General features: G+C 34.4%; 4 protein-coding genes across 4 annotated transcripts; 2 read left to right on the top strand and 2 right to left on the bottom strand.

Annotated features, from left to right (window-relative positions):
• Positions 1 to 2,000: 2,000 nt before the first annotated feature.
• On the top strand, positions 2,001 to 2,801 carry HELRODRAFT_68917 (hypothetical protein; the record flags this gene model as incomplete). Its single annotated transcript, XM_009028974.1, has 2 exons — positions 2,001 to 2,541; positions 2,683 to 2,801. Coding segments are annotated over 2 exons (660 nt in total), but the record flags the coding sequence as incomplete, so codon positions are not given.
• Positions 2,802 to 10,751: 7,950 nt separating this feature from the next.
• Positions 10,752 to 14,533, bottom strand: HELRODRAFT_164069 (hypothetical protein; the record flags this gene model as incomplete). The annotated part of the gene is made up of 3 exons (XM_009029116.1): positions 10,752 to 10,790; positions 10,922 to 11,017; positions 14,300 to 14,533. 3 exons carry the CDS (start codon positions 14,531 to 14,533, stop codon positions 10,752 to 10,754), a joined length of 369 nt encoding a protein of 122 aa, XP_009027364.1.
• A 3,552-nt stretch (positions 14,534 to 18,085) lies between these two features.
• On the bottom strand, positions 18,086 to 19,411 carry HELRODRAFT_164068 (hypothetical protein; the record flags this gene model as incomplete). Its single annotated transcript, XM_009029115.1, has 1 exon — positions 18,086 to 19,411. The coding sequence occupies one exon, from the start codon at positions 19,409 to 19,411 to the stop codon at positions 18,086 to 18,088; it is 1,326 nt and encodes a 441-aa protein (XP_009027363.1).
• Positions 19,412 to 20,799: 1,388 nt separating this feature from the next.
• HELRODRAFT_164067 (hypothetical protein) lies at positions 20,800 to 26,350 on the top strand (the record flags this gene model as incomplete). Its single annotated transcript, XM_009029114.1, has 5 exons — positions 20,800 to 20,844; positions 21,713 to 21,793; positions 22,181 to 22,282; positions 23,458 to 23,711; positions 26,203 to 26,350. 5 exons carry the CDS (start codon positions 20,800 to 20,802, stop codon positions 26,348 to 26,350), a joined length of 630 nt encoding a protein of 209 aa, XP_009027362.1.
• Between the last annotated feature and the right edge of the window lie 950 nt (positions 26,351 to 27,300).

Below are 27,300 nucleotides of genomic sequence, written 5' to 3'. Positions count from 1 at the left end.
GGTGCGTGATACTGAGGCGAGTGACAGATGTGGATGGCGTCGAGGGGTATTTCNGGTTTCATCATAGGTAGCCAAACGGCAACCCCCGATCTCGGGGAAAATGTCGTCTAAACGTGTGTTGTTGTTGTTTTTAATGTACTGTCATCAGATTGCTGAGTTGATTGTTGATAACTTTTTCATTTGCAATTTTTAATCCTCTGAGAACCGTTTAAGGGTGAATTAATAGTAATAGTATTGATAATATCAATGATAATAAAATGTAGGAGAAAATAGAAAGTTTTAAAACATCGGTTTTAAAACTGCAAAGCAAGTTGGGTTTTTGGATGGGAGTCTGAATGTTTTAGAACTTATTCTTATTAACATCATTATTGGTTTCAGCGCCAGTTTTTATATAAAGCAAAATAAAAATTTATAAATATTTTTTATTTTTATTGTTCAGGAATGTTTCACTTCCTTCCCAAAATATTACAAAGTCTAATGTACTTTTAAAAAGGAACGGTCATGCTGCATTCAACAGCTTTCAACCTAACGCCAAAAGGGTTTTTGATGCAAGAGCAAAATTAAACCCGACATCTTTTACTCCGGTAGTTGTAGTCAGACCGAATCAAGATGCAAGACAAAGATTGTTAACAAAGAAAAAGTTGGCAACTGCTGTGATGGATGCTCGTAACAGAATACAGGCAAAAAATTTGCCACAGCCTCCATTAAATGTGTTCAAAAATTTACAACTTCCAGTTCAACCACTCCCAAATCTTGATAATTTCAATGAGGTGCAAGTTAGACAATTTGATAATGCACAAAAATCGTTGGTTCATTCAAATCAAGGGCAGAATGTTATGAGCATTGGAGGTCAACTGAAGAAAACTATTGCTAACGAGCAGATAACCAGTGTTAATAATAATAATAACGTCAGTTTAAAATTTTTAATATTTATTCAGCATTCATTTATATTTATATGTTTACTGATACAGAAGCCAATTCTGAATAGGTTCAATCGGTCTTCTGATAATCAACAAGAGAAACAAGTTACTCAAATAAATGTTAGTATGCCTTGAAAATGCCTTATATTACTTTTCACAGTTGAGTTTCATTGAGCTTTTTATTCAAAGTCTTTTGCTAATAATTATTAGTGAGAATTTATAAATCTTCGCTAATTTTTTACAACCATTCCTTTATCAGTCACAGTCAGCACAACAAACTGGGAAAAAGATTTCAACTGTGGATACCCAAATTGCTAAGAAATCTGATGATAAGGTGCATGACAGATTTTACATTTTTTAACACTGAAAAAATATTATTATTTCGAATTAGATCGCACATTAAATTTTTCTATATATAAATTGTTTAAATGGATGAATAAACACATGTGCAGCAGGATTCTGTGCAGAATTATATCAGTTCTCTTCAGTCATACAGAGTTATTGTTAGCAATTTGGGACCTAACGTTTCCTATGATGATGTTGAGGTACACGTTTTTTTATTATGTTTTTTATTGATTTATCGTTTAATTTCTTTTTTGGTTTTATTCTATGATGTAGGATTCGGTTGGAGAAGGTTTTTGCAGGAGACAGAGTTGGATATTTTTGCTCAACTTAAACTCCGAAAAGTTTTACAAATTTGAAAATTTTTTCATTTATGTTCCAGAAATGATTTTTCAAGCTTGTGTTATTTTAGAGAATATATGTATGTAATCATCTGCAATAGTCTGTATTAGTGATAATAGATGATACCAAACCATTTTCATTATTAAAAAGTTGTGGGTGTTTTTTGCCTTGCGTGCTTTTGAGCGAAAGGCTAGGCCCACTGCTTATAACTGGTGGTTGTCGTCAGGATGGGTGTCCGGATGTAAAAACTTTTCCCAAATTATTCCTATGCCATCACAAAGAAAAACAACAGCCCCTAGTCTCCAGCAGGCCTTAAGTGGTCAAGGGGTGCCAAGAATCCCTGGGAAGTATGCAATAACGGAGGGATGTTGCAGAAAAATTCAGAATGGCCCCTCTATGGTACTTAGACTTGGAACGCTCAATGTTGGATCACTGACTGGCCGCAGCATGGAAATCGCAGAAATGCTCGAGCGTAGAAGGATTGACATCTGCTGCCTTCAGGAAACCCGATGGAAATCGAATGGTGTCTGTCATGTCAACTCAGACAAAGAAAAATATAAACTATTCTGGAATGGTCAAAAGACGGCCAAAAATGGTGTTGGAATTTTTGTCAGAGAACCGCTAGCCCAAGAAGTACTGGATATTAGAAGGATTAATTCACGTCTTATGTGGATCAAGCTTCGCATAGAAAAGCAAACAATGATTATTTTTTCTGCATACGCACCGAAGACAGGCGAATCAGAAGAGATGAAAAATGACTTCTGGACTGCATTCTCTGACACCATCTCAGCAATACCAAAATCTGGAACAATCCTGATTGGAGGCGATCTCAATGGCCACGTTGGAGAGAAAACAGATGGTTTTGACAACGTACATGGCGGTTTTGGCTATGGAAAACGGAATGAAGATGGCAACCGCATCCTTGAGTTTGCTGAAAGTCACGGGTTTTGTTTACTGAACACATATTTTAGAAAGAGGTTGGAACATCTCATAACATACAAAAGTGGACCATCAGCAACGCAAATTGATTTCTTCGCTGTCAAGCAACAGCACCGAAGGCTATTCAAAAACGTCAAAGTTATACCTGGCGAATCATGTGTCGCCCAACATAGATTCCTTGTGGCAGACCTGGTTGTCGAACTGTCAAAACATAAGTCTAAACAAATGCCTCGGAGAATCAAAACGTGGAAGCTGAAAAGCAATATTCATCGAGAAAAATTTCAACAGATTGTCGCCACACAGTTAGACCACCAATCGCAAGCCAGTACAGATTGGAGTACATACAAAACCGTTTTGATGAACGCTGCAACTACAGTTTGTGGGAAAACTGGTACAAAACGTCAGCATGAACGTGACACTTGGTGGTGGAATGACAGTGTACAAAATGCAATAGCTGAAAAGAAAGTTGCATACAAGCAATGGCAAAAATCAAAGTCTGTTGATGACCATAAAATTTTCCGTGAGAAGAACAACTATGCAAGACGTCAAGTTGCACTGGCTCGGACAGATCAGTGCAAAGAGGGGCTCACTAAAAGCAAAGGTCAACAAATGAAATCTCTGTATCGTATAGCAAAACAAGCAAAGAGTACGAAAAAAGACATAGTTGGTGCCTCATGTATAAAAAATGACAAAAATGAGATGGTTCTTGAACAAGATGAGATCAAGCTACAGCGGAAAGAATACTTCAACCGTCTGTTAAACGAAACAAATCCAATCAATGTTAACTTTGACGCTCCACCCATCGAAGGTCCGATTCCAGACATCACTTTAGAGGAGCTTACAGAAGCTCTGAAAGCTATGAAGGATGGAAAGGCAGCAGGGCCCTCTGGACTCACAAATGACATTATCAAAGCATCTGGTACTGCAGGTATCCAAACGTTACTACAACTTTGCCGTGAAATCTGGAGAAATTGCTCAATGCCGACTGAATGGAACTATAGCATGACAGTTCCTCTATACAAAGGCAAAGGTGATCTATTGAACTGTTCATCATATCGGGGTATACGTCTGTTAGAACACTCCCTGAAAATTTTCGAGAAAATCATTGAGAGAAGATTAACGTCGTGCATCACAATCGGAAATTATCAATTTGGTTTTCTAGCGGGGAAATCAACGATTGATGCAATTCACATCCTTCGGCAACTGCAAGAGAAGTACCTCGCAAAGCATCAACAACTATCACACATTTTTGTAGACCTTGAAAAAGCATTTGATCGAGTTCCCCGTAAAGCAATCAGGTGTAGTCTACGTCGACAACTCATTCCAGAATATCTTGTTCGACTTGTGATGGAAATATATACGAATACTAAGACTCTCGTCAGCACAACGGTTGGAAACACAGATGCATTTGACATCGGCGTTGGAGTTCATCAAGGCTCGATTCTCAGTCCACTGATATTTATAACTGTGATGGAAAAAATCACAAAACCGATACGCACTGGTGACATTTGGAATCTAGTATATGCTGATGATATCGTTTTAACAGCCACGTCTGAGCAGAATGCAGCACAGATGTTTGAAGATAGGAACACCAGTATCTCGCCGATCATGGATTCAAAGTCAACATCAGCAAAACCAAAGCAATGAACACTGGTGAACCCATCCAATCCACAGCTACTGGACGATGGCCCTGTTCAGTTTGTAAAGCTGGTGTAGGTAACAATTCAATCAAGTGTCAGCAGTGTAACCAGTGGTGTCACAAACGTTGTTCAAAAATAATTGGTTCTTTATCTAAAATGTCCAATTTTGTTTGTCCTGCTTGCATCAATCCACAACAACAAATTCGAAATAGCAATGTTTTTGAAGCCATTAAAATAGAGAAAGTCACATCGTTTCAATATCTAGGGGATGTTCTGGATTGTACTTGAACACCTGAAGCTGCCGCATACGTGCAGCCTGGAATAAATGGCATCTCCTTGCCTCTATATTGATGCGGCGTGACATCCCACTACCACAACGATCAAGACTATAAATCTGTGATACGTCCGGTGTTGTTATATGGTGCAGAAACATGGCCAATGACAACCAAACTGGAGCAACAACTTCAACGAACCGACATGAAAATGCTCCGATGGATGCAACGAATTAGTCTGAAGGACCACATCAAATCTACCGAAATCCTGCGTCGCGCTGGTTTAGATGATATAAAGGACGAATGCCGGCTACGCCGTCTGCGGTGGTTTGGTCATGTCAAACGAAGTGGAAACAGTGCCATAACTTCTCTTGCAGATGTTGAAGTACCTGGCACACGTCCCAAAGGCCGTCCAAAGAAGTCCTGGTCGCAAACAATCGAGCAAGACATGAAAGCTCTAAATTTAAATGAAATGGATACAACTGATCGTCTAATTTGGCGCAAAAACTTGATGGCGAAGAAAACAACGTCCTACCTCGGGAAACCGGGTATTTGGACGCAAAACGAAGATTGATTGAGTGATTGATTGTGGTTGTTTATATGTAGTTTAAAAGGTTGGCAAAATTAAGGACAAAATTCATTTTAACGTAAAAATTTTCTAAATTTATGTCATAAATATTTTTTGAATATTTTTTATTTCTTACATTCTTAATATTTACACATAGTTTTTCAAGTTATGCTTAAAAAGTTATTCAAATATTAAATAAATTTTAAAATAGTCCACATGGCTGAAAGCTTATGAGACCGAAATAGTAACTTTTTTCAAACACATCATGAAAATTCGTAGCAATTGTTTGTACTTTTCTTCTTTTCTCCATGGTGGTTAACTTAATTACTTAACAACCAGGTCCTAAAATTGAAATCTTCCAAAGCGTACTAACCAACAGTTTTTCAACATAACAGTTCTTTTGTATATTACTTCGCTTATTCCATGATAGTCATTGTGTTGGCATTTTAATGCACCATTGCAGCTTCGTGAATGAAAGTTTGAGCTGGTAACAAAATAAACCGTAATAAATTATAAAAACTGTTACTATATTTCTGAGGAACAATGTTTTATTTATGTACAGCTCTTTTCTTTACTTTCCTTTGTTTTTTTTTGTCCATCTACAAAGATAAAAGACCTGCTTTTTTCTCGCTGTTGTAAAAAACGTAAAGACGGCAAACGAAAATTGAAATTTTTTTGAAATCGGTAAATAAAATAAGGTTCTGGTTCTGTGGTTGAGCGATAATTGGCTATCTTGGATTTCTCAAAAAATTTTCTTCAAATCATTTTTTTTTTCAAATAACGATATCTTCCATTTAATTTTTAATATATGTTTTATTTAATTAATTAACTAATTAAATCTCTGACTCCTTGGAAAATTCCTGAAAAAGCTTTGGTGGGCCAGCCAAACTGGCGCCACAACAGAAAAGGTCGAGGGTGTGCTATCACCATTTTTCGTCATCGAACCGACAGCACAAACACCAGACCACGACTTCAGACGTCTATCCATAATTAAACTTTACAGGTTTTTTCAAAATCTTGTTGGAGAAATAGAATCCATTAAAGCACTCCCAAATCGAGTTCTAATTAAAATAAAAAATGAAGAACAAAGGACAAAAATTTTAAAAATAGATTCTCTGTTAAATGTAAAAGTTAAAACTACTCCACACAAAAGACTAAATACTAGCTAAGGTGTGATTAGAACCTCAATTTTTAAACACTGCTCAAGAGATAAAAGAAGAACTGCTCGAGCATGGTCTTGATATTTACAACATAAAAATTACTAAAAATGATCAAAAAATATCCACCAACACCTTTATTTTTACATTCCAAAGTACACAAGTTCCTCAAGAGTTAAAGGTTTGCTATAATTTGCTAAAAGTAGAAAAATTCATCCCTCCATCCATCAGATGTACCAAACGTCAAAGATATATGTACAAGTAAGGAGACTGTATGTGCCAAATGTGGAAAAACAGGGCATAAATATCAATGGTATTCCCCATGCCAAAACTCTCCACACTGCTTTCACTGCAAACAAAAGCATGAAACATTCTCTAAAGAATGTCAAAAATTTCAGAATGAAAAAGAGATAATAAAATGCAAAACCAAATGTAACATCTCTTATTATCAAGCAAAAACACAATTCTCATAGGCAGGTAAACCTTTATTTTCTCAAATTGTTGAAAAGAGGTCTACAAAAATTGACAAAGGAATTCACTGCAATTTCTTGAATATCCCACTAGTAAAATATAAACCAACATATGTCAAAGCGTCTGATTGTAATCAAACTAAAGATGATAAAGCAAATCAAACAACAAATCAAAATCTCTGCTATAATTTAAACCAAAAGAAAAATCAAAATAGACTCCTTTCACTTCCCTAGTGATGAAGAAACGGATGAGAACAATGATTGCATCAATATTGATGAAAATGTTGGAAATCACAAAGATACAAAATCATCAAAATCTAAAAAAATTACTTTATGTTAAAATGTCTGGTGAAAATAAATTAAAATTAGCCAACTTGAAATTTAATAATTAATTATACTGTGGCAAAGGAAAAAAAAATATCATTAACATTTCTTCTCCCAATCATATTTTAGATAAAAATGACAACAACATTAAAATCCTAATGGAATATAAGAGGGATGAACTTCAAATAATAATTCAGAAACATAAACCACATATAATCTGTCTACAAGAAACAAAAATAACTAAAGATAGACAGATAATTTTAAAAAATTATGTGGCATACCACAAAGCAGCCACTTCAACAAAAACAAACCCATCAGCTGGAACTTCAATTTTTGTTCATCACATTATGACTCAATCTCAACATCATATTACTACTAAACACCATTTTGTAGCATCTAAAATAACATATAATAAAACTACGTAAACCCAAAATCATTGATGAAATCTAAGGAAATAAATCAGATAGTCGAACAGATCTCTAAACCCTTTCTCTTTTTAGGTGATTTCAATGGGCACAGTCAGTTGTGGGGTTGTCAAAGTTCAAATCCTTAAGGAAAAAAATTGGAAAAAATTATAGTTGAAAATGATCTCTGTCTCAACTTTTCTTCAAGAACACACCCTCATCTTCCATAATTGATCTGGCCTTGTCAACTCCATCCCTCTTTGAGGATATTGAATAGGATGCTGAGGAAGATCTTCATGGCAGCGATCATTTCCCAATAATACTAACAATTAAAAATAAATCCTCAACAAACAATCAAAGAGAAATATTAAATTATAATAAAACCGATAGGCTTAAATTAAAAAAAATCACAAAAGAAACGGGAAAAGAATTTGAGACAATAGATGACGACGCAATGGACAGAACGATAACAATGAGAATGATAATAATAAATGGTTTAATAATAAATGCAGAGATGCAATTAAACTGAAGCAAAACGCATTCAAAATATTTAAAAGCAACCCTATCCAATCCAACTTCATCAATTATAAAAAATTAAAAGCTGAGGCTCGCAGAACCGTAAGAGAAGAAAAGAGGCTCTGTTGGAATTTTTTCATCAATAATCTTAATAGAGTCTGGGAAATGATCAAGAAAATGAAAAATAAAAATAATGATAAAAAAATCATCCAAATAATTTAAAATAAAAAATTATACAGTTCTGATGAGGAGGTTTCAAATATATTAGCAAACAACTTCTACCAAAACTCAAAAACCAAAATAAGACCTTTGCAAACGTTAAAACCAGAGAAGAAAAAAATATATTAGATTTCAACTCTAAAGAACAAGAATTATACAGTATGTCTATCACCATAAGAGAAATTCTATTTGAAATTAATAACAGTAAAGAGTCAGCTCCTGGACCTGATCATATCACCTACAAAATGCTTAAAAAACCTCTTCCGAAATGCTCTATCTAATCAATCAATCAATCTTCGTTTTTGCGTCCAAAGACCCGGTTCCCCGAGGTAGAACGTTGTTTTCTTAGCCATCAACTTTTTGCGCCAAATTAGACGATCAGTTGTATCCATTTCATTTAAATTTAGAGCTTTCATGTCTTGCTCGATTGTTTGCGACCAGGAGTTTTTGGACGGCCTTTGGGACGTGTGCCAGGTACTTCAACATCTGCAAGAGAAGTTATGGCATTGTTTCCACTTCGTTTGACATGACCAAACCACCGCAGACGGTGTTGCCGGCATTCGTCCTTTATATCATCTAAACCAGCACGACGCAGGATTTCGGAAGATTTGATGTGGTCCTTCAGAATGATTCGTTGCATCCATCGGAGCATTTTCATATCGGCTCGTTGAAGTTCTTGTTTCAGTTTGGTTGTCATTGGCCATGTTTCTGCACCATATAACAACACAGGACGTATCACAGATTTATAGTCTTGATCGTTGTGGTAGTGGGATGTCACGCCGCATCAATATAGAGGCAAGGAGATGCCATTTATTCCAGGCTGCACGTATGCGTGCTCGAACGGCAGCTTCAGCTGTTCCAGTTGAAGTTCTTGTTTCAGTTTGGTTGTCATTGGCCATGTTTCTGCACCATATAACAACACCGGACGTATCACAGATTTATAGTCTTGATCGTTGTGGTAGTGGGATGTCACGCCGCATCAATATAGAGGCAAGGAGATGCCATTTATTCCAGGCTGCACGTATGCGGCAGCTTCAGGTGTTCAAGTACAATCCAGAACATCCCCTAGATATTGAAACGATGTGACTTTCTCTATTTTAATGGCTTCAAAAACATTGCTATTTCGAATTTGTTGTTGTGGATTGATGCAAGCAGGACAAACAAAATTGGACACTTTAGATAAAGAACCAATTATTTTTGAACAACGTTTGTGACACCACTGGTTACACTGCTGACACTTGATTGAATTGTTACCTACACCAGCTTTACAAACACGAACAGGGCCATCGTCCAGTAGCTGTGGATTGGATGGGTTCACCAGTGTTCATTGCTTTGGTTTTGCTGATGTTGACTTTGAATCCATGATCGGCGAGATACTGGTGTTCCTATCTTCAAACATCTGTACTGCATTATGCTCAGACGTGGCTGTTAAAACGATATCATCAGCATATATTAGATTCCAAATGTCACCAGTGTGTATCGGTGTTGTGTATTTTTCCATCACAGTTATAAATATCAGTGGACTGAGAATCGAGCCTTGATGAACTCCAACGCCGATGTCAAATGCATCTGTGTTTCCAACCGTTGTGCTGACAAGAGTCTTAGTATTCGTATACATTTCCATCACAAGTCGAACAAGATATTCTGGAATGAGTTGTCGACGTAGACTCCACCTGATTGCTTCACGGGGAACTCGATCAACTGCTTTTTCAAGGTCTACAAAAATGTGTGATAGTTGTTTGTGTTTTACAAACTGAACAGGGCCATCTTCCAGTAGCTGTGGATTGGTTCACCAGTGTTCATTGCTTTGGTTTTGCTGATGTTGACTTTGTATCCTTGATCGGCGAGTCTGGTGTTCCAATCTCTGCGAAGAAACAAACAAAAAATATAAAATAATATTAAATACATTACCTGGTTTTAATAATTTTGACTGAAATAAAAATTTCTGAATTAGTCAAAAAAACATGTTTTAATGTACGATGGAATATGAATTATATAACTTAGATAAAAAGGAACATTCAATTCGTTGTTTTGGTTGTTCTGTTATTTAATATTTAAATATTGATGATCTCAATGATTGCGAAATTTTGTACTTTGATAAAGGATTGTGTGATATTATCATTTTTTGAAGGAGCTGTTCAGCTCATGTGGACCACTAAGGAAGATTAGAATAGGAAGGCCAGGCACTTTTGAGGTGTACTACATTAACAAAGAAAGTGCGCTCATATCTGTTGAAGAATATCATAAAAGAGAACTTGATGGTTAATCATCATTTTTTTTAGTTATCGTCATTACTGTCATCTTCGTTGTTTTCGGTGTTAACATAATCATTGTTATCATTATTGTTGTCATCATCGGTATTGTCATCATCATCATAGTTGTTGTCATCGTTGTTGTCATCATTGTTGTTATCATCTTTGTCATTATTGTTGTTGTCTTAATCACTGTTGTCATCACCATTTCATTGTCAACATCTTCGTTCTCATTCTCATTGTTATCGTTCCGTTCAAAATCATCATTAAAACGTTTTATCACTTGTTGAATTATGATGGAACTCAGATAAACCCATGTCTGTATCACTGGCGTTCATTCAAGGAAGTTCTGATTCTGACCACAAACCGTTGAGGTTTTTAATAATTTAAAATTTGACCCCCGTGAATAGTATTATATCAAATAGCTTCAAATAAGTTTTTAAAAAGTTAACGAATTTATTTAATTCTATATTTTTCTTATTTTTTTGGATTATTTTTTATTTCAGTTTTTAGAATTTCAATAAAGTGCTTCTAAAACTTTTTTTGTCCCGCGGACCCGTTCAATCTTAATGTGCATAGCAGGTAACGCTATAGAACGGAGTGGGTTCAGGGGCAAAGGGCAATGATCATAAGCAGGGAGTTTTACACTGATCTGATTTTTTTAACGGAAGTGATTGGCATTAAAAGTTCATTCAATGCAGGAACACCTTTAAATATTTATGTCATAAACTTAATGAGACAGAATGGTTTTTGAAATTTATTTAATTTTCGTAATATTTAATGCACGTCAACTTATTCTAGTTTAGCAATTTGATCACATGACAAATGTAAAAAAAATTAAACAAATTTAGATAATAATATAACGAAGGTAAATATAAATAAGAGGGAATGCTGAATTACGACTAGTTGAACTTTTATTTAAGTATAATCAATTAATCAATCAATCTTCGTTAAGCGTCCGGCGACCCAGTTCCCCCGAGATAAGACGTTATTTTTTTGCCATCAATTTTTTGCGTCAAAGTAGGCGATCAGTTGTATCCATTTCATTTAAATTTAGAGCTTTCTGGTCTTGCTCGATTGTTTGCGACCAGGACTTCTTTGGACGGCCCTTGGGACTTCAACATCTGCAAGAGAAGTTATGGCACTGTTTCTACTTCGTTTGACATGACCAAATCACCGCAGACGGTGATGCCAGCATTCGTCCTTTATATCATCTAAACCAGCACGACGCAGGATTTCGGTAGATTTGATGTGGTCCTTCAGACTAATTCGTTGCATCCATCGGAGCATTTTCATATCGGTTCGTTGAAGTTGTTGTTCCAGTTTCGTTGTCATTGGTCATGTTTCTGCACCATACATCAAGACCTGAAGTATCACAGATTTATAAAGTCTTGATCGTAGTGGTAGTGGGATGTCACGCCGCATCAATATAGAGGCAAGGAGATGCCATTTATTCCAGGCTGCACGTATGCGTGCTCGAACGGCAGCTTCAGCTGTTCCAGTACAATCCAGAACATCCCCTAGATATTGAAACGATGTGACTTTCTCTACCTTGATGGCTTCAAAAACAGTGCTATTTCGAATTTGTTGTTGTGGATTGTTGCGCAGTTACGGCTAGAGTTTGTGTAGAATGGATGAAATTTAGGGAACTGGGTGGGCTATTGTGTGGAAAGAAATGGTCAGTGAAGATGAAAGGGAGGGTATATAAAGCATGTGTGAGAGCAGCGATGGTATATGGTGGTGAAACTTGGGTGTTGAGGAGAGAGGAAGAAAGTGTACTGCAGAGGGCTGAAAGAGCTATGGTGAGGATGATGTGTGGGGTTAAAGTGAAGGATAGGAGGAGTAGTACAGAGCTGAGGTCGATGATGGGACTGAATTAGGACATTGTGACATTGATAAGGAGATCGAGATTGCGGTGGTATGGACATGTGTTGAGAAGAGATGAAAGGGTCGGGATTAGGCGAGCGTTGGAGTTCGAGGTTCGGGGTTGCGTGATACTGAGGCGAGTGACAGATGTGGATGGCGTCGAGGGGTATTTCGGTTTCATCATAGGTAGCCAAACGGCAACCCCCGATCTCGGGGAAAATGTCGTCTAAACGTGTGTTGTTGTTGTTGCTGGATTGATGCAAGCAGAACAAACAAAATTGGACACTTTAGATAAAGTACCAATTATTTTTGAACAACGTTTATGACACCACTGGTTACACTGCTGACACTTGATTGAATTGTTAGCTACACCAGCTTTACAAACTGAACAGGGCCATCGTCCAGTAGCTGTAGATTGAATGGGTTCACCAGTGTTTATTGCTTTGGTTTTGCTGATGTTGACTTTGAATCCATGATCGGCGAGTCGGGTAATCCAATCTTCAAATATCTGTGCTGCATTCTGCTCAGACGTGGCTGTTAAAACGATATCATCAGCATATACTAGATTCCAAATGTCACCAGTGCGTATCGGTTTTGTGATTTTTTCCATCACAGTTATAAATAACAGTGGACTGAGAATCGAGCCTTGATGAACTCCAACGCCGATGTCAAATGCATCTGTGTTTCCAACCGTTGTGCTGACGAGAGTCTTAGTATTCGTATATATTTCCATCACAAGTCGAACAAGATATTCTGGAATGAGTTGTCGACGTAGACTCCACCTGATTGCTTCACGGGGAACTCGATCAAATGCTTTTTCAAGGTCTACAAAAATGTGTGATAGTTGTTGATGCTTTGCGAGGTACTTCTCTTGCAGTTGCCGAAGGATGTGAATTGCATCAATTGTTGATTTCCCCGCTAGGAAACCAAATTGATAATTTCCGATTGTGATGCACGACGTTAATCTTCTCTCAATGATTTTTTCGACAATTTTCAGGGAGTGTTCTAACAGACGTATACCCCGATATGATGAACAGTTCAACGGATCACCTTTGCCTTTGTATAGCGGGACTGTCATGCTATAGTTCCATTCAGTCGGCATTGAGCAATTTTTCCACACTTCACGGCAAAGTTGTAGTAACGTTTGGATACCTGCAGTACCAGATGCTTTGATAATGCCATTTGTGAGTCCAGAGGGCCCTGCTGCCTTTCCATTTTTTATAGCTTTCAGAGCTTCTGTAAGCTCCTCTACAGTTATGTCTGGACCTTCGATGGGTGGAGCGTCAAAGTTAACATTGATGGGATTTGTTTCGTTTAACAGACGGTTGAAGTATTCTCTCCACTGTAGCTTGATCTCATCTTGTTCAAGAACCATCTCATTTTTGTCATTTTTAATACATGAGGCACCAACTATGTCTTTTTTCGTACTCTTTGCTTGTTTTGCTATACGATACAGAGATTTCATTTGTTCACCTTTGCTTTTAGTGAGCCACTCTCTGCACTGATCTGTCCGAGCCAGTGCAACTTGACGTCTTGCATAGTTGTTCTTCTCACGGAAAATTTTATTGTCATCAACAGACTTTGATTTTTGCCATTGCTTGTATGCAACTTTCTTTTCAGCTATTGCATTTTGTACACTGTCATTCCACCACCAAGTGTCACGTTCATGCTGACGTTTTGTACCAGTTTTCCCACAAACTGTAGTTGCAGCGTTCATTAAAACGGTTTTGTATGTACTCCAATCTGTACTGGCTTGCGATTGGTGGTCTAACTGTGTGGCGACAATCTGTTGAAATTTTCTCGATGAATATTGCTTTTCAGCTTCCACGTTTTGATTCTCCGAGGCATTTGTTTAGACTTATATTGTGACAGTTCGACAACCAAGTCTGCCACAAGGAGTCTATGTTGGGCCACACATGATTCGCCAGGTATAACTTTGACGTTTTTGAATAGCCTTCGGTGTTGTTGCTTGACAGCGACGAAATCAATTTGCGTTGCTTATAGTCTACTTTTGTATATTATGAGATGTTCCAACCTTTTTCTAAAATATGTGTTCAGTAAACAAAACCCGTGACTTGATCCACATGAGACGTGAATTAATCCTTTTAATATCTAGTACTTCTTGGGCTAGCGGTTTTTTGACAAAAGTTCTAACACCATTTTTGGCCGTCTTTTGACCATTCCAGAATAGTTTATATTTTTCTTTGTCTGAGTTGATATGACAGACACCATTCGATTTCCATCGGGTCTCCTGAAAGCAGCAGATGTCAATCCTACGCTCGAGCATTTCTGCAATTTCCATGCTGCGGCCAGTCAGTGATCCAACATTGAGCGTTCAAAGTCTAATTACTATAGAGGGGCCATTCTGAATTTTTCTGCAACATCCCTCCGCTATTGCATACTTCCCTGGAATTGTTAGCACCCCTTTACCGTTTAAGGCGTTTTCGGCATTATTCAACTTGTAGTTGAGTTTTCCAATTTTTCTAACGTCATAATTTATTATAAAAATAGTATGTCCTCATCATATAAAACAGTTGAAAAATTAATGAAAAAGATAATAAATAACAATGTTAAAGTCATAGATACAAACAGCTCATTCAAATTAAGAATTTATTACACGAACAGGAAAACATCATCTCTAATAATAAAAAACAATTCCAACGCTAAACCTTCCTTGGATATGAAAAGTAGTCATTTGATTTATTTATTCACATGTAAAATTGGTGAGTGCATGCATCAAAATTCTGACTACAACAACATTAACAAGAAGACTCACTGCATAAGCAGCATGGAGAAATAAAAGACCACCTAATGGAACAACACAATACTACTATAACAAGGGAAATTTTATTACTACAGAGAATACTTCAAATTGAAGATAGCAGAATACGATAAACGTAAGCCAGCAATAAATATTCATCTAAATAATACCAATTTTCTTCCAACAAAGAAACACATGATTAACTTTAATTCTAATTAAGTTACAATCAAAGTCGCTGTGAAAACAAAGACACAAAGACGGAACAATACTATATAACTACACTGATGATGGCAGTTGATGCCGAAAAGAGCTTTTCTGTAGTAATAACGTTATCAATAATGTTTTGTCAAAAATGTCAAATATTAAAAGTTTTTTATTTGACCTTAATAAACTTCATCAAGATGATAAAAGTCTCGTTAGAAAAATTGAGAAACTCAACTACAAGTTGAATAATGCCGAAGACGCAGTGATCTTTATAAATAATTGTATATATATATATATATAATATACATACATACATACATACATATATATTACGTTATGGATAAATGGATACATATTTACGTAATACATACATACATGTATATTACGTTATGGATAAATGGATACATATTTACGTAAAACATATATAATACGCAACCCTTTAATGTATTGGTATATACATACATACATATATATATTCTAGTCAGTGAGGTAGTAGTAATCCCGATATATGAGTCATGTTGACGTGCACAGCCGTCAAAGGGGCAATTAAATTCATACATTACGTGATTACGCTTTAACACAGAGTTATCTCTAGTTGTTTTTTAGTATTAGGTGAGACGTCTTTTTATTGTTGTAATAAATTCGGAGTTTAACTTTACTATTTGGGTTGGTTGGTGTGACATTTTCATTGATGATATGTTTAAGAATAGCTTCATCTACTTTGTATGCAGTTGACATGTGATTTTTGTAATACAAGATAATGTCGTTATCTTGATTGTTGGTACTAGGAAGATTATTGTTGTGTTAATTTGCCTTTAACAATTTTTTAATAGAATAAGTCTTATATCCATTGTTTACAAGCAGGTTAGTGACTCTTTAATTCAGCGTCGCGATTTTCAATATCGGAAGAGTGTGTGAATGCCCGGTTTACAAATGATTTTATTGTGCTGTCTTTAAATTGTTCGGTACATTCACTTTGTCCATTCAAACAAATTCCTGTATTTGTTTCTTTGACATAGACCGCAGTTTTGAATCGTTCTTCGCCACGGGTGACCAACACATCGAGGAAAGGTAAACGTTGTTCCTTTTCAATTTCAATGGTAAATCTTAGTTTTGATTTGTTTAAGGTACCAAGAAGTTGGGCGATTTGTTCAGGATCGTTATAGGAGACAAAGATATCATCAACGTATCTAGCGTAGATATTTGGTTTTAAATTTGCATTGTTTTTGAAGGTCTCATTTTCCAGATATTCTAGGTAAAAACTGGCAAATAGGACGCCAAGGGGGGAACCCATAGCGACACCATCGATTTGCTTGTAAAGTTTGCCTGTTGGGCTGTGGAATGGTGCTTCGGTAGTGCAAATTTGAAGAAGGGACTTCAGTTGTGCTTTCGGTATGCTCAATGGAACCATATCTGAGTGGTAAACGGTGTTGATAATTATGTCAATTGTATCATGAATTGGTACATTTGTGAATAACGATTCAACATCCAGAGAGGCAATAAATTTGGATGGTTTATTAATGCTCACGGGAAGATTGTAGTGTGTAATTGTTTGGAATATATGGGGTTAAAATTTTGTTCAAGAATTTTGCAACAGGGTATGTGACGGTTGTAATTTGGCTAATAATTGGTCGGATGGGATGATTATTTGCAGCATGAATTCGGAAAATAAGTTTATTTTGAATTTTAATAAATTAAACGTTCACCAAAAAACTTTAGTGAGAAAAATCGAAAAAACGAACTACAAACATGTTAACTCCAAACATTCGGTAGAATTTATAGAATATTGTAAAAATTATGTTCTATTACCTATATATATATATATATATATATATATATATATATATATATATATATATGGGACGAGGTTTTCAGCTATGCAAATTTTATCGAATATTTTTGCCCACTTAGCCAGAATTAACTTTTTGAAAATACACTCAACGATATGGAATTGTTCTAAATCGTATTAATTGAAAACTAGTGACATAATTTGGCTAACAACGTTGGTTCGGTTTAAACGCCATCTTCCGAGCCTTGTGTGAGATACAAATATTGCAATAAATGGAAATGTAAACCAAACCAAATAAAATAAAATAGTACCTAAAATGTTACGTGTTGTGATTTAAAACAGGCGAAATGAAACAGCAATATTTTGTATGTGTGTGCGTGTGCGCGTATAACTGTATATAACAATAAATTAAAGGGTTGCAAATTGTGACTCATTTGTTGCAATCTTCGTTGTATTTCAACTGAGCATTTCTAAGTACTTTCTAAATCGTGATTATTAATTTTACTTTTCATTCTCATTTCATTTTATTTCTAGAATTTTTCCAGTATGTTTTTTCTTAAAGCTTGTTTAAATTGTTTATTTTATTTCCTTTTTTAATTTTTTTTATTTGATTGATTTAATTGTTTTGAAACTCAGAGGTTTTATGATTTTCTAATTAGTTGCAACGTTTGTATTGTTTTAATATTAACCAAGGTTATTGAAAATTTTATATTGACTTTAGAGATTATTGTTTATTAAAATGATATTAATGTCAATTCAGATCAAAGAAGCAAATGGCAGCACTGAGGCAATCTATAGAGTTGGATCAAAGCATTTTAAGCGACGCATTGTTCAGAGGTTCATCTGACACATTATCACATCCTGTTGATTTCACTGTTCATCTCTAAAAACTTTTTTGAATGTTTTGTATCAGGATTACATTAATAACAAATTTGTTTTAACTTTCATATATAAATATTAAGTCATTCATATAAATTTATTTGAATAATGTACAAAATATAATAATTACACAGGATGTTGTATTGATAAAAATCGTTTTATGGTACGAAATTGCTGTCACAAACAATAATTAAAAACGGAACTCAGTTTACTTAGTTTATTTATTCATCCGTAATATTTACGTCACAACTTTTTTTTTTAATAAAACAGAAAAACTTTGACACGAAGCATGATGCTTCTGAACTCATCTGTTTCATTTCATATTTACGATTTGGCCTGATGGGCTTTTTTTCGGACTCGTTAATGTTTAATTTTTGGTCTATTAGTCGTTGCAAATGCAGCTGAATTGCATTCCCTAATATTTCTGGGTCTATTTCTGCTCCGTAAACTCCCCATGTTTGACCATTTTCATCATATTCAACTTCCACAGCATCAAAAGAATTCCTTGCAGTACAGTCTGTTTCTGCAATTCTGGCCAAGCTAAACTCATGAAGAAAGGTTGATTCTTTAGAGTTTTTTTCTGCACTGGATTTAACTTTTTGAGTAATTGTAGACTCGTTTATAACGTTAGGTGTGTTGTCGGAAGGTGTTTTAACACAATGCGTTTGATCTTCGTGTTTGGAAAAATTGGATGCTGTTGAAGAAGATTTTGAAGCGCCTTTAGATTCTCTCATGTAATTATTAAATTCTTGAAGAATTGCTTGAAAATCTCCAAACGAGCATGTTATGCCTTCATTTGACTGTTTCGCCGTCAGGGTGCCTGCTTTTGGAAGCAACAGATTTTGAGGGTAGGAATCTTGACTGATAGACCGTCTCCTGAAACCTTGTCGAGCTTTTTCACGCTTGGTTATTATACTGCTATCTTTTTGCGAAATGGGTTCGTTCGTTTCGGTAGATGATATTAGAAGTTTGCAGTTTTTTTGAGAAATTTCGTTAGATCTTTCTCTGCTCAAAGTGTCCACTATTTTGGCTTCGTATTCATTTGCGGCCTTTTGTCGTTTTTCTTGAACAATTGCCGCCCAGTGCGGCATATCTTGGGTGTGGTAAACTGTTTCAACTATTTTATCTTTTACTCTGTTAAAAATATTTATTGACCCATTCGATGACTTACTGCAAGATAGTATAGAGGATGAATGATGAAATTCATTATAACTGATTTTCCGTGTCAGCGATTTTGGTCTGACTTTTACGCTTTGATTGAGACTGCTATTAATCCATTTTTGCGGTAATTTAATATTTTCGTTTGAGAATAGACTTTGCTGTTCGTTTTGTGAGCGAGGTGTCAAAGATCTGGTTGATATTGGAGTTTCGGTTTTTGTTTCAGTTCGATTTGCAGGACTTTGTGGTAGAAGTGTATTTTTTGATATTTTTTCTAATGATACTGATGAATCTGAAGATTGAGATTGTTTTTGTTGTGATTTGTTTATACGTATGTAAGATAGCGTTTGACTGCGCTGATACTTTGATCGTTTGTCTGCCAGCGACATTTTCAAACCTTGAAAATAGTAAAATTGTGTTAAATTTAATAATTCAGTAACTTTATTTTTATTTAAGAAAAATCATAGAGGAGATTGGTAAAAATGACAATTTATTCGCTGGAAAATATATTGATCAAATAAATAATTTATTTAAGTCTGCTAGTTATTAAATCATGCATTGTTATTGGAAAAAAATGAATACAAAATTTTAGCTTAATCGAACAATACGAAGTTATCGAAAAATCGATTACAAGATTCTAAGACAAGCCAGCAAGCAAGAAGTTCTTAAAAAGATATATAAAAAAAAATTTTGTCTAAAATTTCACTGCAGTAGGCTCAGTTTTTCGTAAGAAGCTTAGGTTTATTATGCGCCAGCTATTGAGCAAGAACAATGCATTGTCAATCGAATAGTGTTAATCTTCATATTTTTTTTTATTCTCTTACTTCATTAGTTTGATTGATCATTGTAACTCGCTCTACTATGGTCTTCCTGGTAGAATCAGAACCTTATCCTTAAAGTGAAGCTTTTCAACTCTGCTGCTCGTCTTGTATCTCGTGCCCTATCTTTTCTCATATCATCATATCTTGTCTATATACATGTCTCAACATTATTTCCTAAGAACCTATTAGTTAAATAAATAAAACCTAAACTCCCCAGTTTACGATGCTCTTCTCGCTCTCACTTCATAACTATTGTTAAACACTCATATGCTAAATCTGCCTTCGCTTTTTCTGGCTATTTTCTCTGGAACTCTCCCTTTTTCTCTAGATACCTCTCCATCACTTACAAAGTTCTGAGTGAATCTTAAGGCCTATTTGTTTGTGAAATTCATTGTACATCGCTTGAGAAATTGATTGATTGAACAATGATCATCGACGTTAATTACATGAAAAGTTGTATGTGTGTGTGATTGTGCGTGTGTGCACTTGTGTGCGTTTTGAGATTTAAAAAGCCCGAGCTCTGGGGCTCCACATTCATCGCAAATTTATGTTTTTTTTTTATTTCAATATCGATAATTTATTGAATGGTTTTACAAACGGTTATCGCTCCTCATTTGCACAATGTAAAATTGTTTCTCGTAATTCACGAAGAGCATTCCAATTTCATAACAAAATCACAAAAAATCGCAGTTATTTATAATCTATCCAATCTAATAGACAGTTTTTAAAACAATTCTAAAAATAAAAAGTAAAAACTAAAAAAAAAACTTGTTGCCAACATTTTTGAAGTAAAAAAAATACATTAAGACGTAAAACCAAAAAATGGCCACAGAAAATACAATAATAATAACAAAAACTAGATGACATTCAAGAAAACGAAAAACATTTCATATTTGTGAATTCGATACAAAATGTAAAAAATATCAGATTAATAAATTTTCCAATGCATTTAAAAAATGTATTTATCAAATTGCTCCGATCCGGTTGACAGATATGATAAAGTTAGGCGATAAAATAATATGATTTAAAACAATTTATTTAAATAGCAGGCAAAAAGAAAATTTAAAAATCCAAATCACTTATTGTATTGTAAACATGTAGAGCGTCTCTACTAGCTTTCTTCATAAGTGCTAATTTGCTTTGTTTTGTTGAAGAAAATGTTTTAAGCGGTTTCTGAACATCTCACGACTGATATTAATGTTAACTATTAGATCAAGCGGCAATGAGTTACGAGTTTGGACTGCTGCAACTTAAAACATCCTTTCACCAAAATAAGAAGTTTTGAACGGAGGACAAAAAATATCCGAGTTTTGCCGATCTCAGTCCATTTCGCTTAGGAACATGTGAAACTGAAATTAACATCTTTTCCAAATAAGTTTGAGTTTTTCCAGTTAGATGGTTTTTCTATTAATCGTTGGGTTAATAAATTAACCAAAGATGTAGGCTTCTCCTTTCATCGATAAAATGAAGTTCATTAATGTGTTACCAATTTTTCTTAATTAAAATATAGTGTTATTCATTAAAATGTAAGTTTATGTATGATAACGGAAACTTATTCAAGTCAATTTCTTTTTTCCATTTAGTTATTACAAATTTATTAATAAATTGTTGGATAAAAAGTTTATTTATGCTAAAATTACACAAATTTACTAAATAATTACTTTTACCAAGGGTAGACCTATTTACCAATATCCAACACTTTCTTATGGGTTGAAGCAGGGATATACAAAGAATCTCAATTTGTTCAACTTTTAATTATTTTCGGTAATGTCGATTTTATTTTTTTAAATTTATATCAAATAAAAGTGATTAATTACCACATTGAATAACAGAATAACAATTAAAAAAAATTAAAATTTTAAACAAAAGCAATATTCCGTAAGTAGTAAATATACGATCGTAACTTTTGACTCGAACGATAAAAAATCACCCTCCAACTCCTCTCGGGAAGTAAGCTCCTTGTTTGACCGTTGAAAGTGAGCGAAGGTCGTTATATTTATTATAGTTATATGACTTTTACAATGCTTTTTGTATAACATTATTGAACTTATATCTTATATATATATTATATATTATAATATATATTATATATATATATTATATATATATATTATATATATATATTATATATATATATTATATATATATTATATATATATATTATATATATATATATATTATATATATATTTTATATATTATATCTCAATAGATTACCATGATGATCTATTGAGATATACGGCAACATTTAGACTTCCTAAAGACGCCGAATATATATATATATATATATATATATATATATATATATATATTATTGGTAAACCATTACCCGCCTTAGGCCAGACGTACGTTTCGTCTCTCACGAGACTCGTCAGTAGCCTGCCGAATAAGGTTTAAGATAACAAAACTCAATTATTGTAACCAAGAAACTCAAATTGAGGTGTCGCGACCAATAGGTAAGAACAACATCTCGTTGTTACAAGGTTTAAGAACCCATTCAGTCGCAAGAGGTATTATATATATATATATATATATATATATATATATATGTATATATATATATATATCAATCTTCGTTTAGCGTCCAGAGACCCAGTTTCCCGAGGTTAGACGTATATATATTTATTTTAATATTTGTTGAAAATTGGAATAAATAATTTAATTAAACCATTTAAAAAAATATCCTTAAATTCATTTGGTCAAAGTCATTAACAAATTAGTTGATGAAAAGTTATCATTTTATAAGTTTGCGGCTCTAAGCTCATCTGTAGCATTAGTACAAATAAATACATCTTTAAAATGAAAATATTTTTGTGAGAAGGTAGTCTGCAATTTGAATACAAATTAATTTTTCTTATATATCAAGTTATTAATTTTATTATTTTTATAATGTCTTTTACAATTTTTTTAGCTTTGATTGTTTGAAATACTCAAACCAATTATGAAGATTTTCTGAACTTTAAGCACCATGATCTACAAAACAATCGTCGAATAGCCACAAACTTCTATTCCCTTGCTAGTACGAGTGTTCTGCTACTAACAAGACACTTTGTTGTGAACTAAAATAAACAAAACAAACACAATTCAGGCGCAATAAATTGTTAACTTTATTCTTACGTGAATCTCGAACCGTCTCGTTTACAAGCTCTCAGGAGAAAGGGAATGAAGATCGAGAGAGAAGCAAAGACGTCTGGTTAGCGATGTTGCAGTTAACCCGATATATGAAACCTGACGTGCACAGCCGTCAATGGAACATGTAAATTCATATATCAGATGGCTACTTTTTAAAGCGAACCATGTAGAAGAGTGCAGTTGATGTTCATGACAAGGTTTGATTTTTTTGCACTCCTATAATAAATTCGTAGTTTTATTTTTCCCGATAGGGTTAATAGGTTTGACAATTTAATAAATGATTGATTTTAAGACAGATAAACAAAATTTAATTCTAGAACAGTGACACTACGGAGTCAAACATTGCCCTTTGACAATTCAGGTTTACTCTTTGTACAAACTTGACTTTTGGTCGTAGAAATTTTCCTTAATGGGTCTTGCTGTCTGGAAGGGTCTGCCAAGGGATCTTCGCGCACCTACGTTGTCTGTCATTCAATTTCGTAGAAGGTTGAAACACCAACTTTTTGTCCAAGCTTTTTTGTCAAAATTGCGTTCTCTGACACCATCTCAACAATACCAAAATCTGAAACAATCCTGATTGGAGGCGATCTCAATGGCCACGTTGGAGAGAAAACAGATGGTTTTGACAACGTACATAGCGGTTTTAACTATGGAGAACGGAATGAAGATGGCAACCGCATCCTTGAGTTTGCTGAAAGTAACGGGTTTTGTTTACAGAACACAAATTTTAACAAGAGGTTGGAACATCTCATAACATAAAAAAGTAGACCATCAGCCACGCAAATTGATTTCTTCGCTGTCAAACAACAACACCGAAGGCTATTCAAAAACGTCAAAGTTATACCTGGCGAATCATGTGTCGCCCAACATAGACTCCTTGTGGCAGACCTGGTTGTCAAACTGTCACAACATAGGTCTAAACAAATGCCTCGGAGAATCAACAACTATCACACATTTTTGTAGACCTTGAAAAAGCATTTGATCGAGTTCCCCGTGAAGCAATCAGGTGGAGTCTTGTTCGACTTGTGATGGAAATATATACGAATACTAAGACTCTTGTCAGCACAACGGTTGGAAACACAGATGCATTTGACATCGGCGTTGGAGTTCATCAAGGCTCGATTCTCAGTCAACTGATATTTATAACTGTGATGGAAGAAAACACAACACCGATACACACTGGTGACATTTGGAATCTAATATATGCTGATGATATCGTTTTAACAGCCACGTCTGAGCAGAATGCAGCACAGATGTTTGAAGATTGGAACACCAGTATCTCGCCGATAATGGATTCAAAGTCAACATCAGCAAAACCCAAAACCAAAGCAATGAACACTGGTGAACCCATCCAATCCACAGCTACTGGACGATGGCCTTGTTCAGTTTGTAAAGCTGGTGTAGCTAACAATTCAATCAAGTGTCAGCAGTGTAACCAGTGGTGTCACAAACGTTGTTCAAAAATAATTGGTACTTTATCTAAAGTGTCCAATTTTGTTTGTCCTGCTTGCATCAATCCACAACAACAAATTCGAAATAGCACTGTTTTTGAAGCCATTAAGGTAGAGAAAGTCACATTGTTTCAATATTTAGGGAATGTTCTGGATTGTACTGGAACAGCTGAAGCTGCCGTTCGAGCACGCATACGTGTAGCCTGGAATAAATGGCATCTCCTTGCCTCTATATTGATGCGGCGTGACATCCCACTACCACAACGATCAAGACTATAAATCTGTGATACGTCCGGTGTTGTTATATGGTGCAGAAACATGGCCAATGACAACCAAACTGAAACAAGAACTTCAACGAACCGATATGAAAATGCTCCGATGAATGCAACGAATCAGTCTAAAGGACCACATCAAATCTTCCGAAATCCTGCGTCGTGCTGGTTTAGATGATATAAAGACATGAAACAATCGAGCAAGACATGAAAGCTTTAAATTTAAATGAAATGGATACAACTGATCGTCTAATTTGGCGCAAAAAGTTGATGGCAATGAAAACAAGTCCTACCTCGGGAAACCGGGTTTCTGGACGCAAAACGAAGATTGATTGATTGAAGTTGATAAATTGGTGGAATTTATTACATATTGTAAAAAATTTGATTTAGATAGAATCACTTAACTATTCATTAACAAAGGATATCAAAATTGCTTGATCCAAAAATTTTACAATGTAAAGAACAAAAAATCAGTAACAACAACAATGCAACCAACAATAGTAACAAAAATATCAGTAATATATTAAAAAAAATCACATGTCAACCGCTTTTGAACAGGATTAGAAATTCATGAAAGAATCATAAAAAATAACGTCCAAGCAACCAATAAAAACTATTAAACTACGAATAATACAACTCCAACCAAAGAACGTCATCTCTTGTGATGAAAAACAACTGCACTAGTAAACCAGAATCGATAATGTATTATAGCCATCTAATATATTTGTTCAAATGTAATATTGGCGAGTGTGGGCACCATAATTCTGAATATATTGGTATGACGAAGACCAAGTTATCATCTTCATGATGATATATTTGTTACATAAAACATAGACATCCGATAATAAATATTCAACAACGAGCAAATGGAATTCTTCCTGCCAACAAATTTAGAAACAGGAATCATCGATAATGAAAACACGTAAAAATGTTATATTAAACGAGGTTGAAGATTGTAAAACTAATTAAATGAGCGTTAATTATTTAATTTAAACAAACAAGGAATCAACAAAGTAGAGTAGAGACACAGTATATTTAAATTTGAGCATCTGGGCACATACACAACATATCAAACTGTACATTGAAAATGCTATACGAATACCGAAAAAAGCATTTTGTTCTATCATATGAAAATAAACAAAAATTTTTTCGGTTTTGAACTAAAGAAACTTGAAAATGATTTACGATCAACCGTTAGAAAAATCGATAAGTTAAATTGGAAGTTAACTAACGCCGAATATGCTGTGATTTTCATCAATAATTGCATTTCTGGCAGTCTTAATCCTAATCTTAATCCAATATATATATATATATATATATATATATATATATATATATATATATATTGAAGATAAGCGGAAAACTCGTGATGAGTTACAGCACGATTTGGACCTAGCGTATGAAACATGGAATAATATAATTGATATTAATATTGAACTTATTTTTACTGATATTAAAACTTGCGATTTAACAAATAAATATCAGGATATTACTTTATCTTACAGAAGAAATTTAATATCTCGCGAAATTGAAGATAAGCGGAAAACTCGTGATGAGTTACAGCACGATTTGGACCTAGCGTATGAAACATGGAATAATATAATTGATATTAATATTGAACTTATTTTACTGATATTAAAACTTGCGATTTAACATATATATATATATATATATATATATATATATATATATATACTGGTAGAAGACCGAATTCTTGACAATATGTAATAAATTCCACCGATTTATTAGTGTTTATCCACTTGTATTCGAATTTTCCAATTTGTCTTAGTAAATTTTTATCGACAAGGTTGAGTCTGTCTGAGAATAATTGAAGCTTTATTTTTATTAACAAACATTTTATCAAAATTATTGCAGATAGATCTATTTCGACGTTAAACCGTCATCGTCAGTGCATTATTTATAAATTTATTAATTAGTTTTATTACAGTTTTATTACAGTCATTGAGGCATAAACCTTTGTTGTTTTGGTTTAAACTGAGATTTTAAATTCATTCTGCACATTTTGTATTAGTTGTTGTAGAAGTCTTGCTATTTGATCATCAGTTTCATATGCAACAAATACATCGTCAACATTTCGGCAGTATATATTAGGTTTTAGCTCTGGTTCTTCTTTAAATAACATTTCTTCGATATGTCCAACAGAAGTTTGCGAAGAGTACTCACATGTGAACCGCTTCGAACAGGATGAAAAAATTATGAAAAGATTCATTAAAAATACATCCAAGCAATCAACGAAAACGATAACACTAAACTACGAATATACTACTTTAACCAAAGAACGTCATCTCTTGTGATGAAAAACAACTGCACTAGTAAACCAGAATCGATAATGGATCATAGCCATCCAGGGCCGGCCTTTGAAAATTGAAGGCCCTAGGCAAAGTAAATTTGATAGCCTAAAATAAAATAGATAAACTGTTTTTGTTATACAACTATAGTTTTAAATATAGTTTTTGAAATACAATTTCAATAAAAATTAGTGAAACAAATAAACAAAATTATAAATTAAATTTGTTTTTTTTTGTTAATTTGTTCAGAATTGTTATTACGGAATTATTAAGAATTGTAACTGAACAATTAAA

Source organism: Helobdella robusta (assembly GCF_000326865.2).
Source record: "Helobdella robusta unplaced genomic scaffold HELROscaffold_6, whole genome shotgun sequence".
In the NCBI taxonomy this organism is placed as follows: Eukaryota; Metazoa; Annelida; class Clitellata; order Rhynchobdellida; family Glossiphoniidae; genus Helobdella; species Helobdella robusta.
This window is presented reverse-complemented; position numbering and strand designations above follow the sequence as displayed.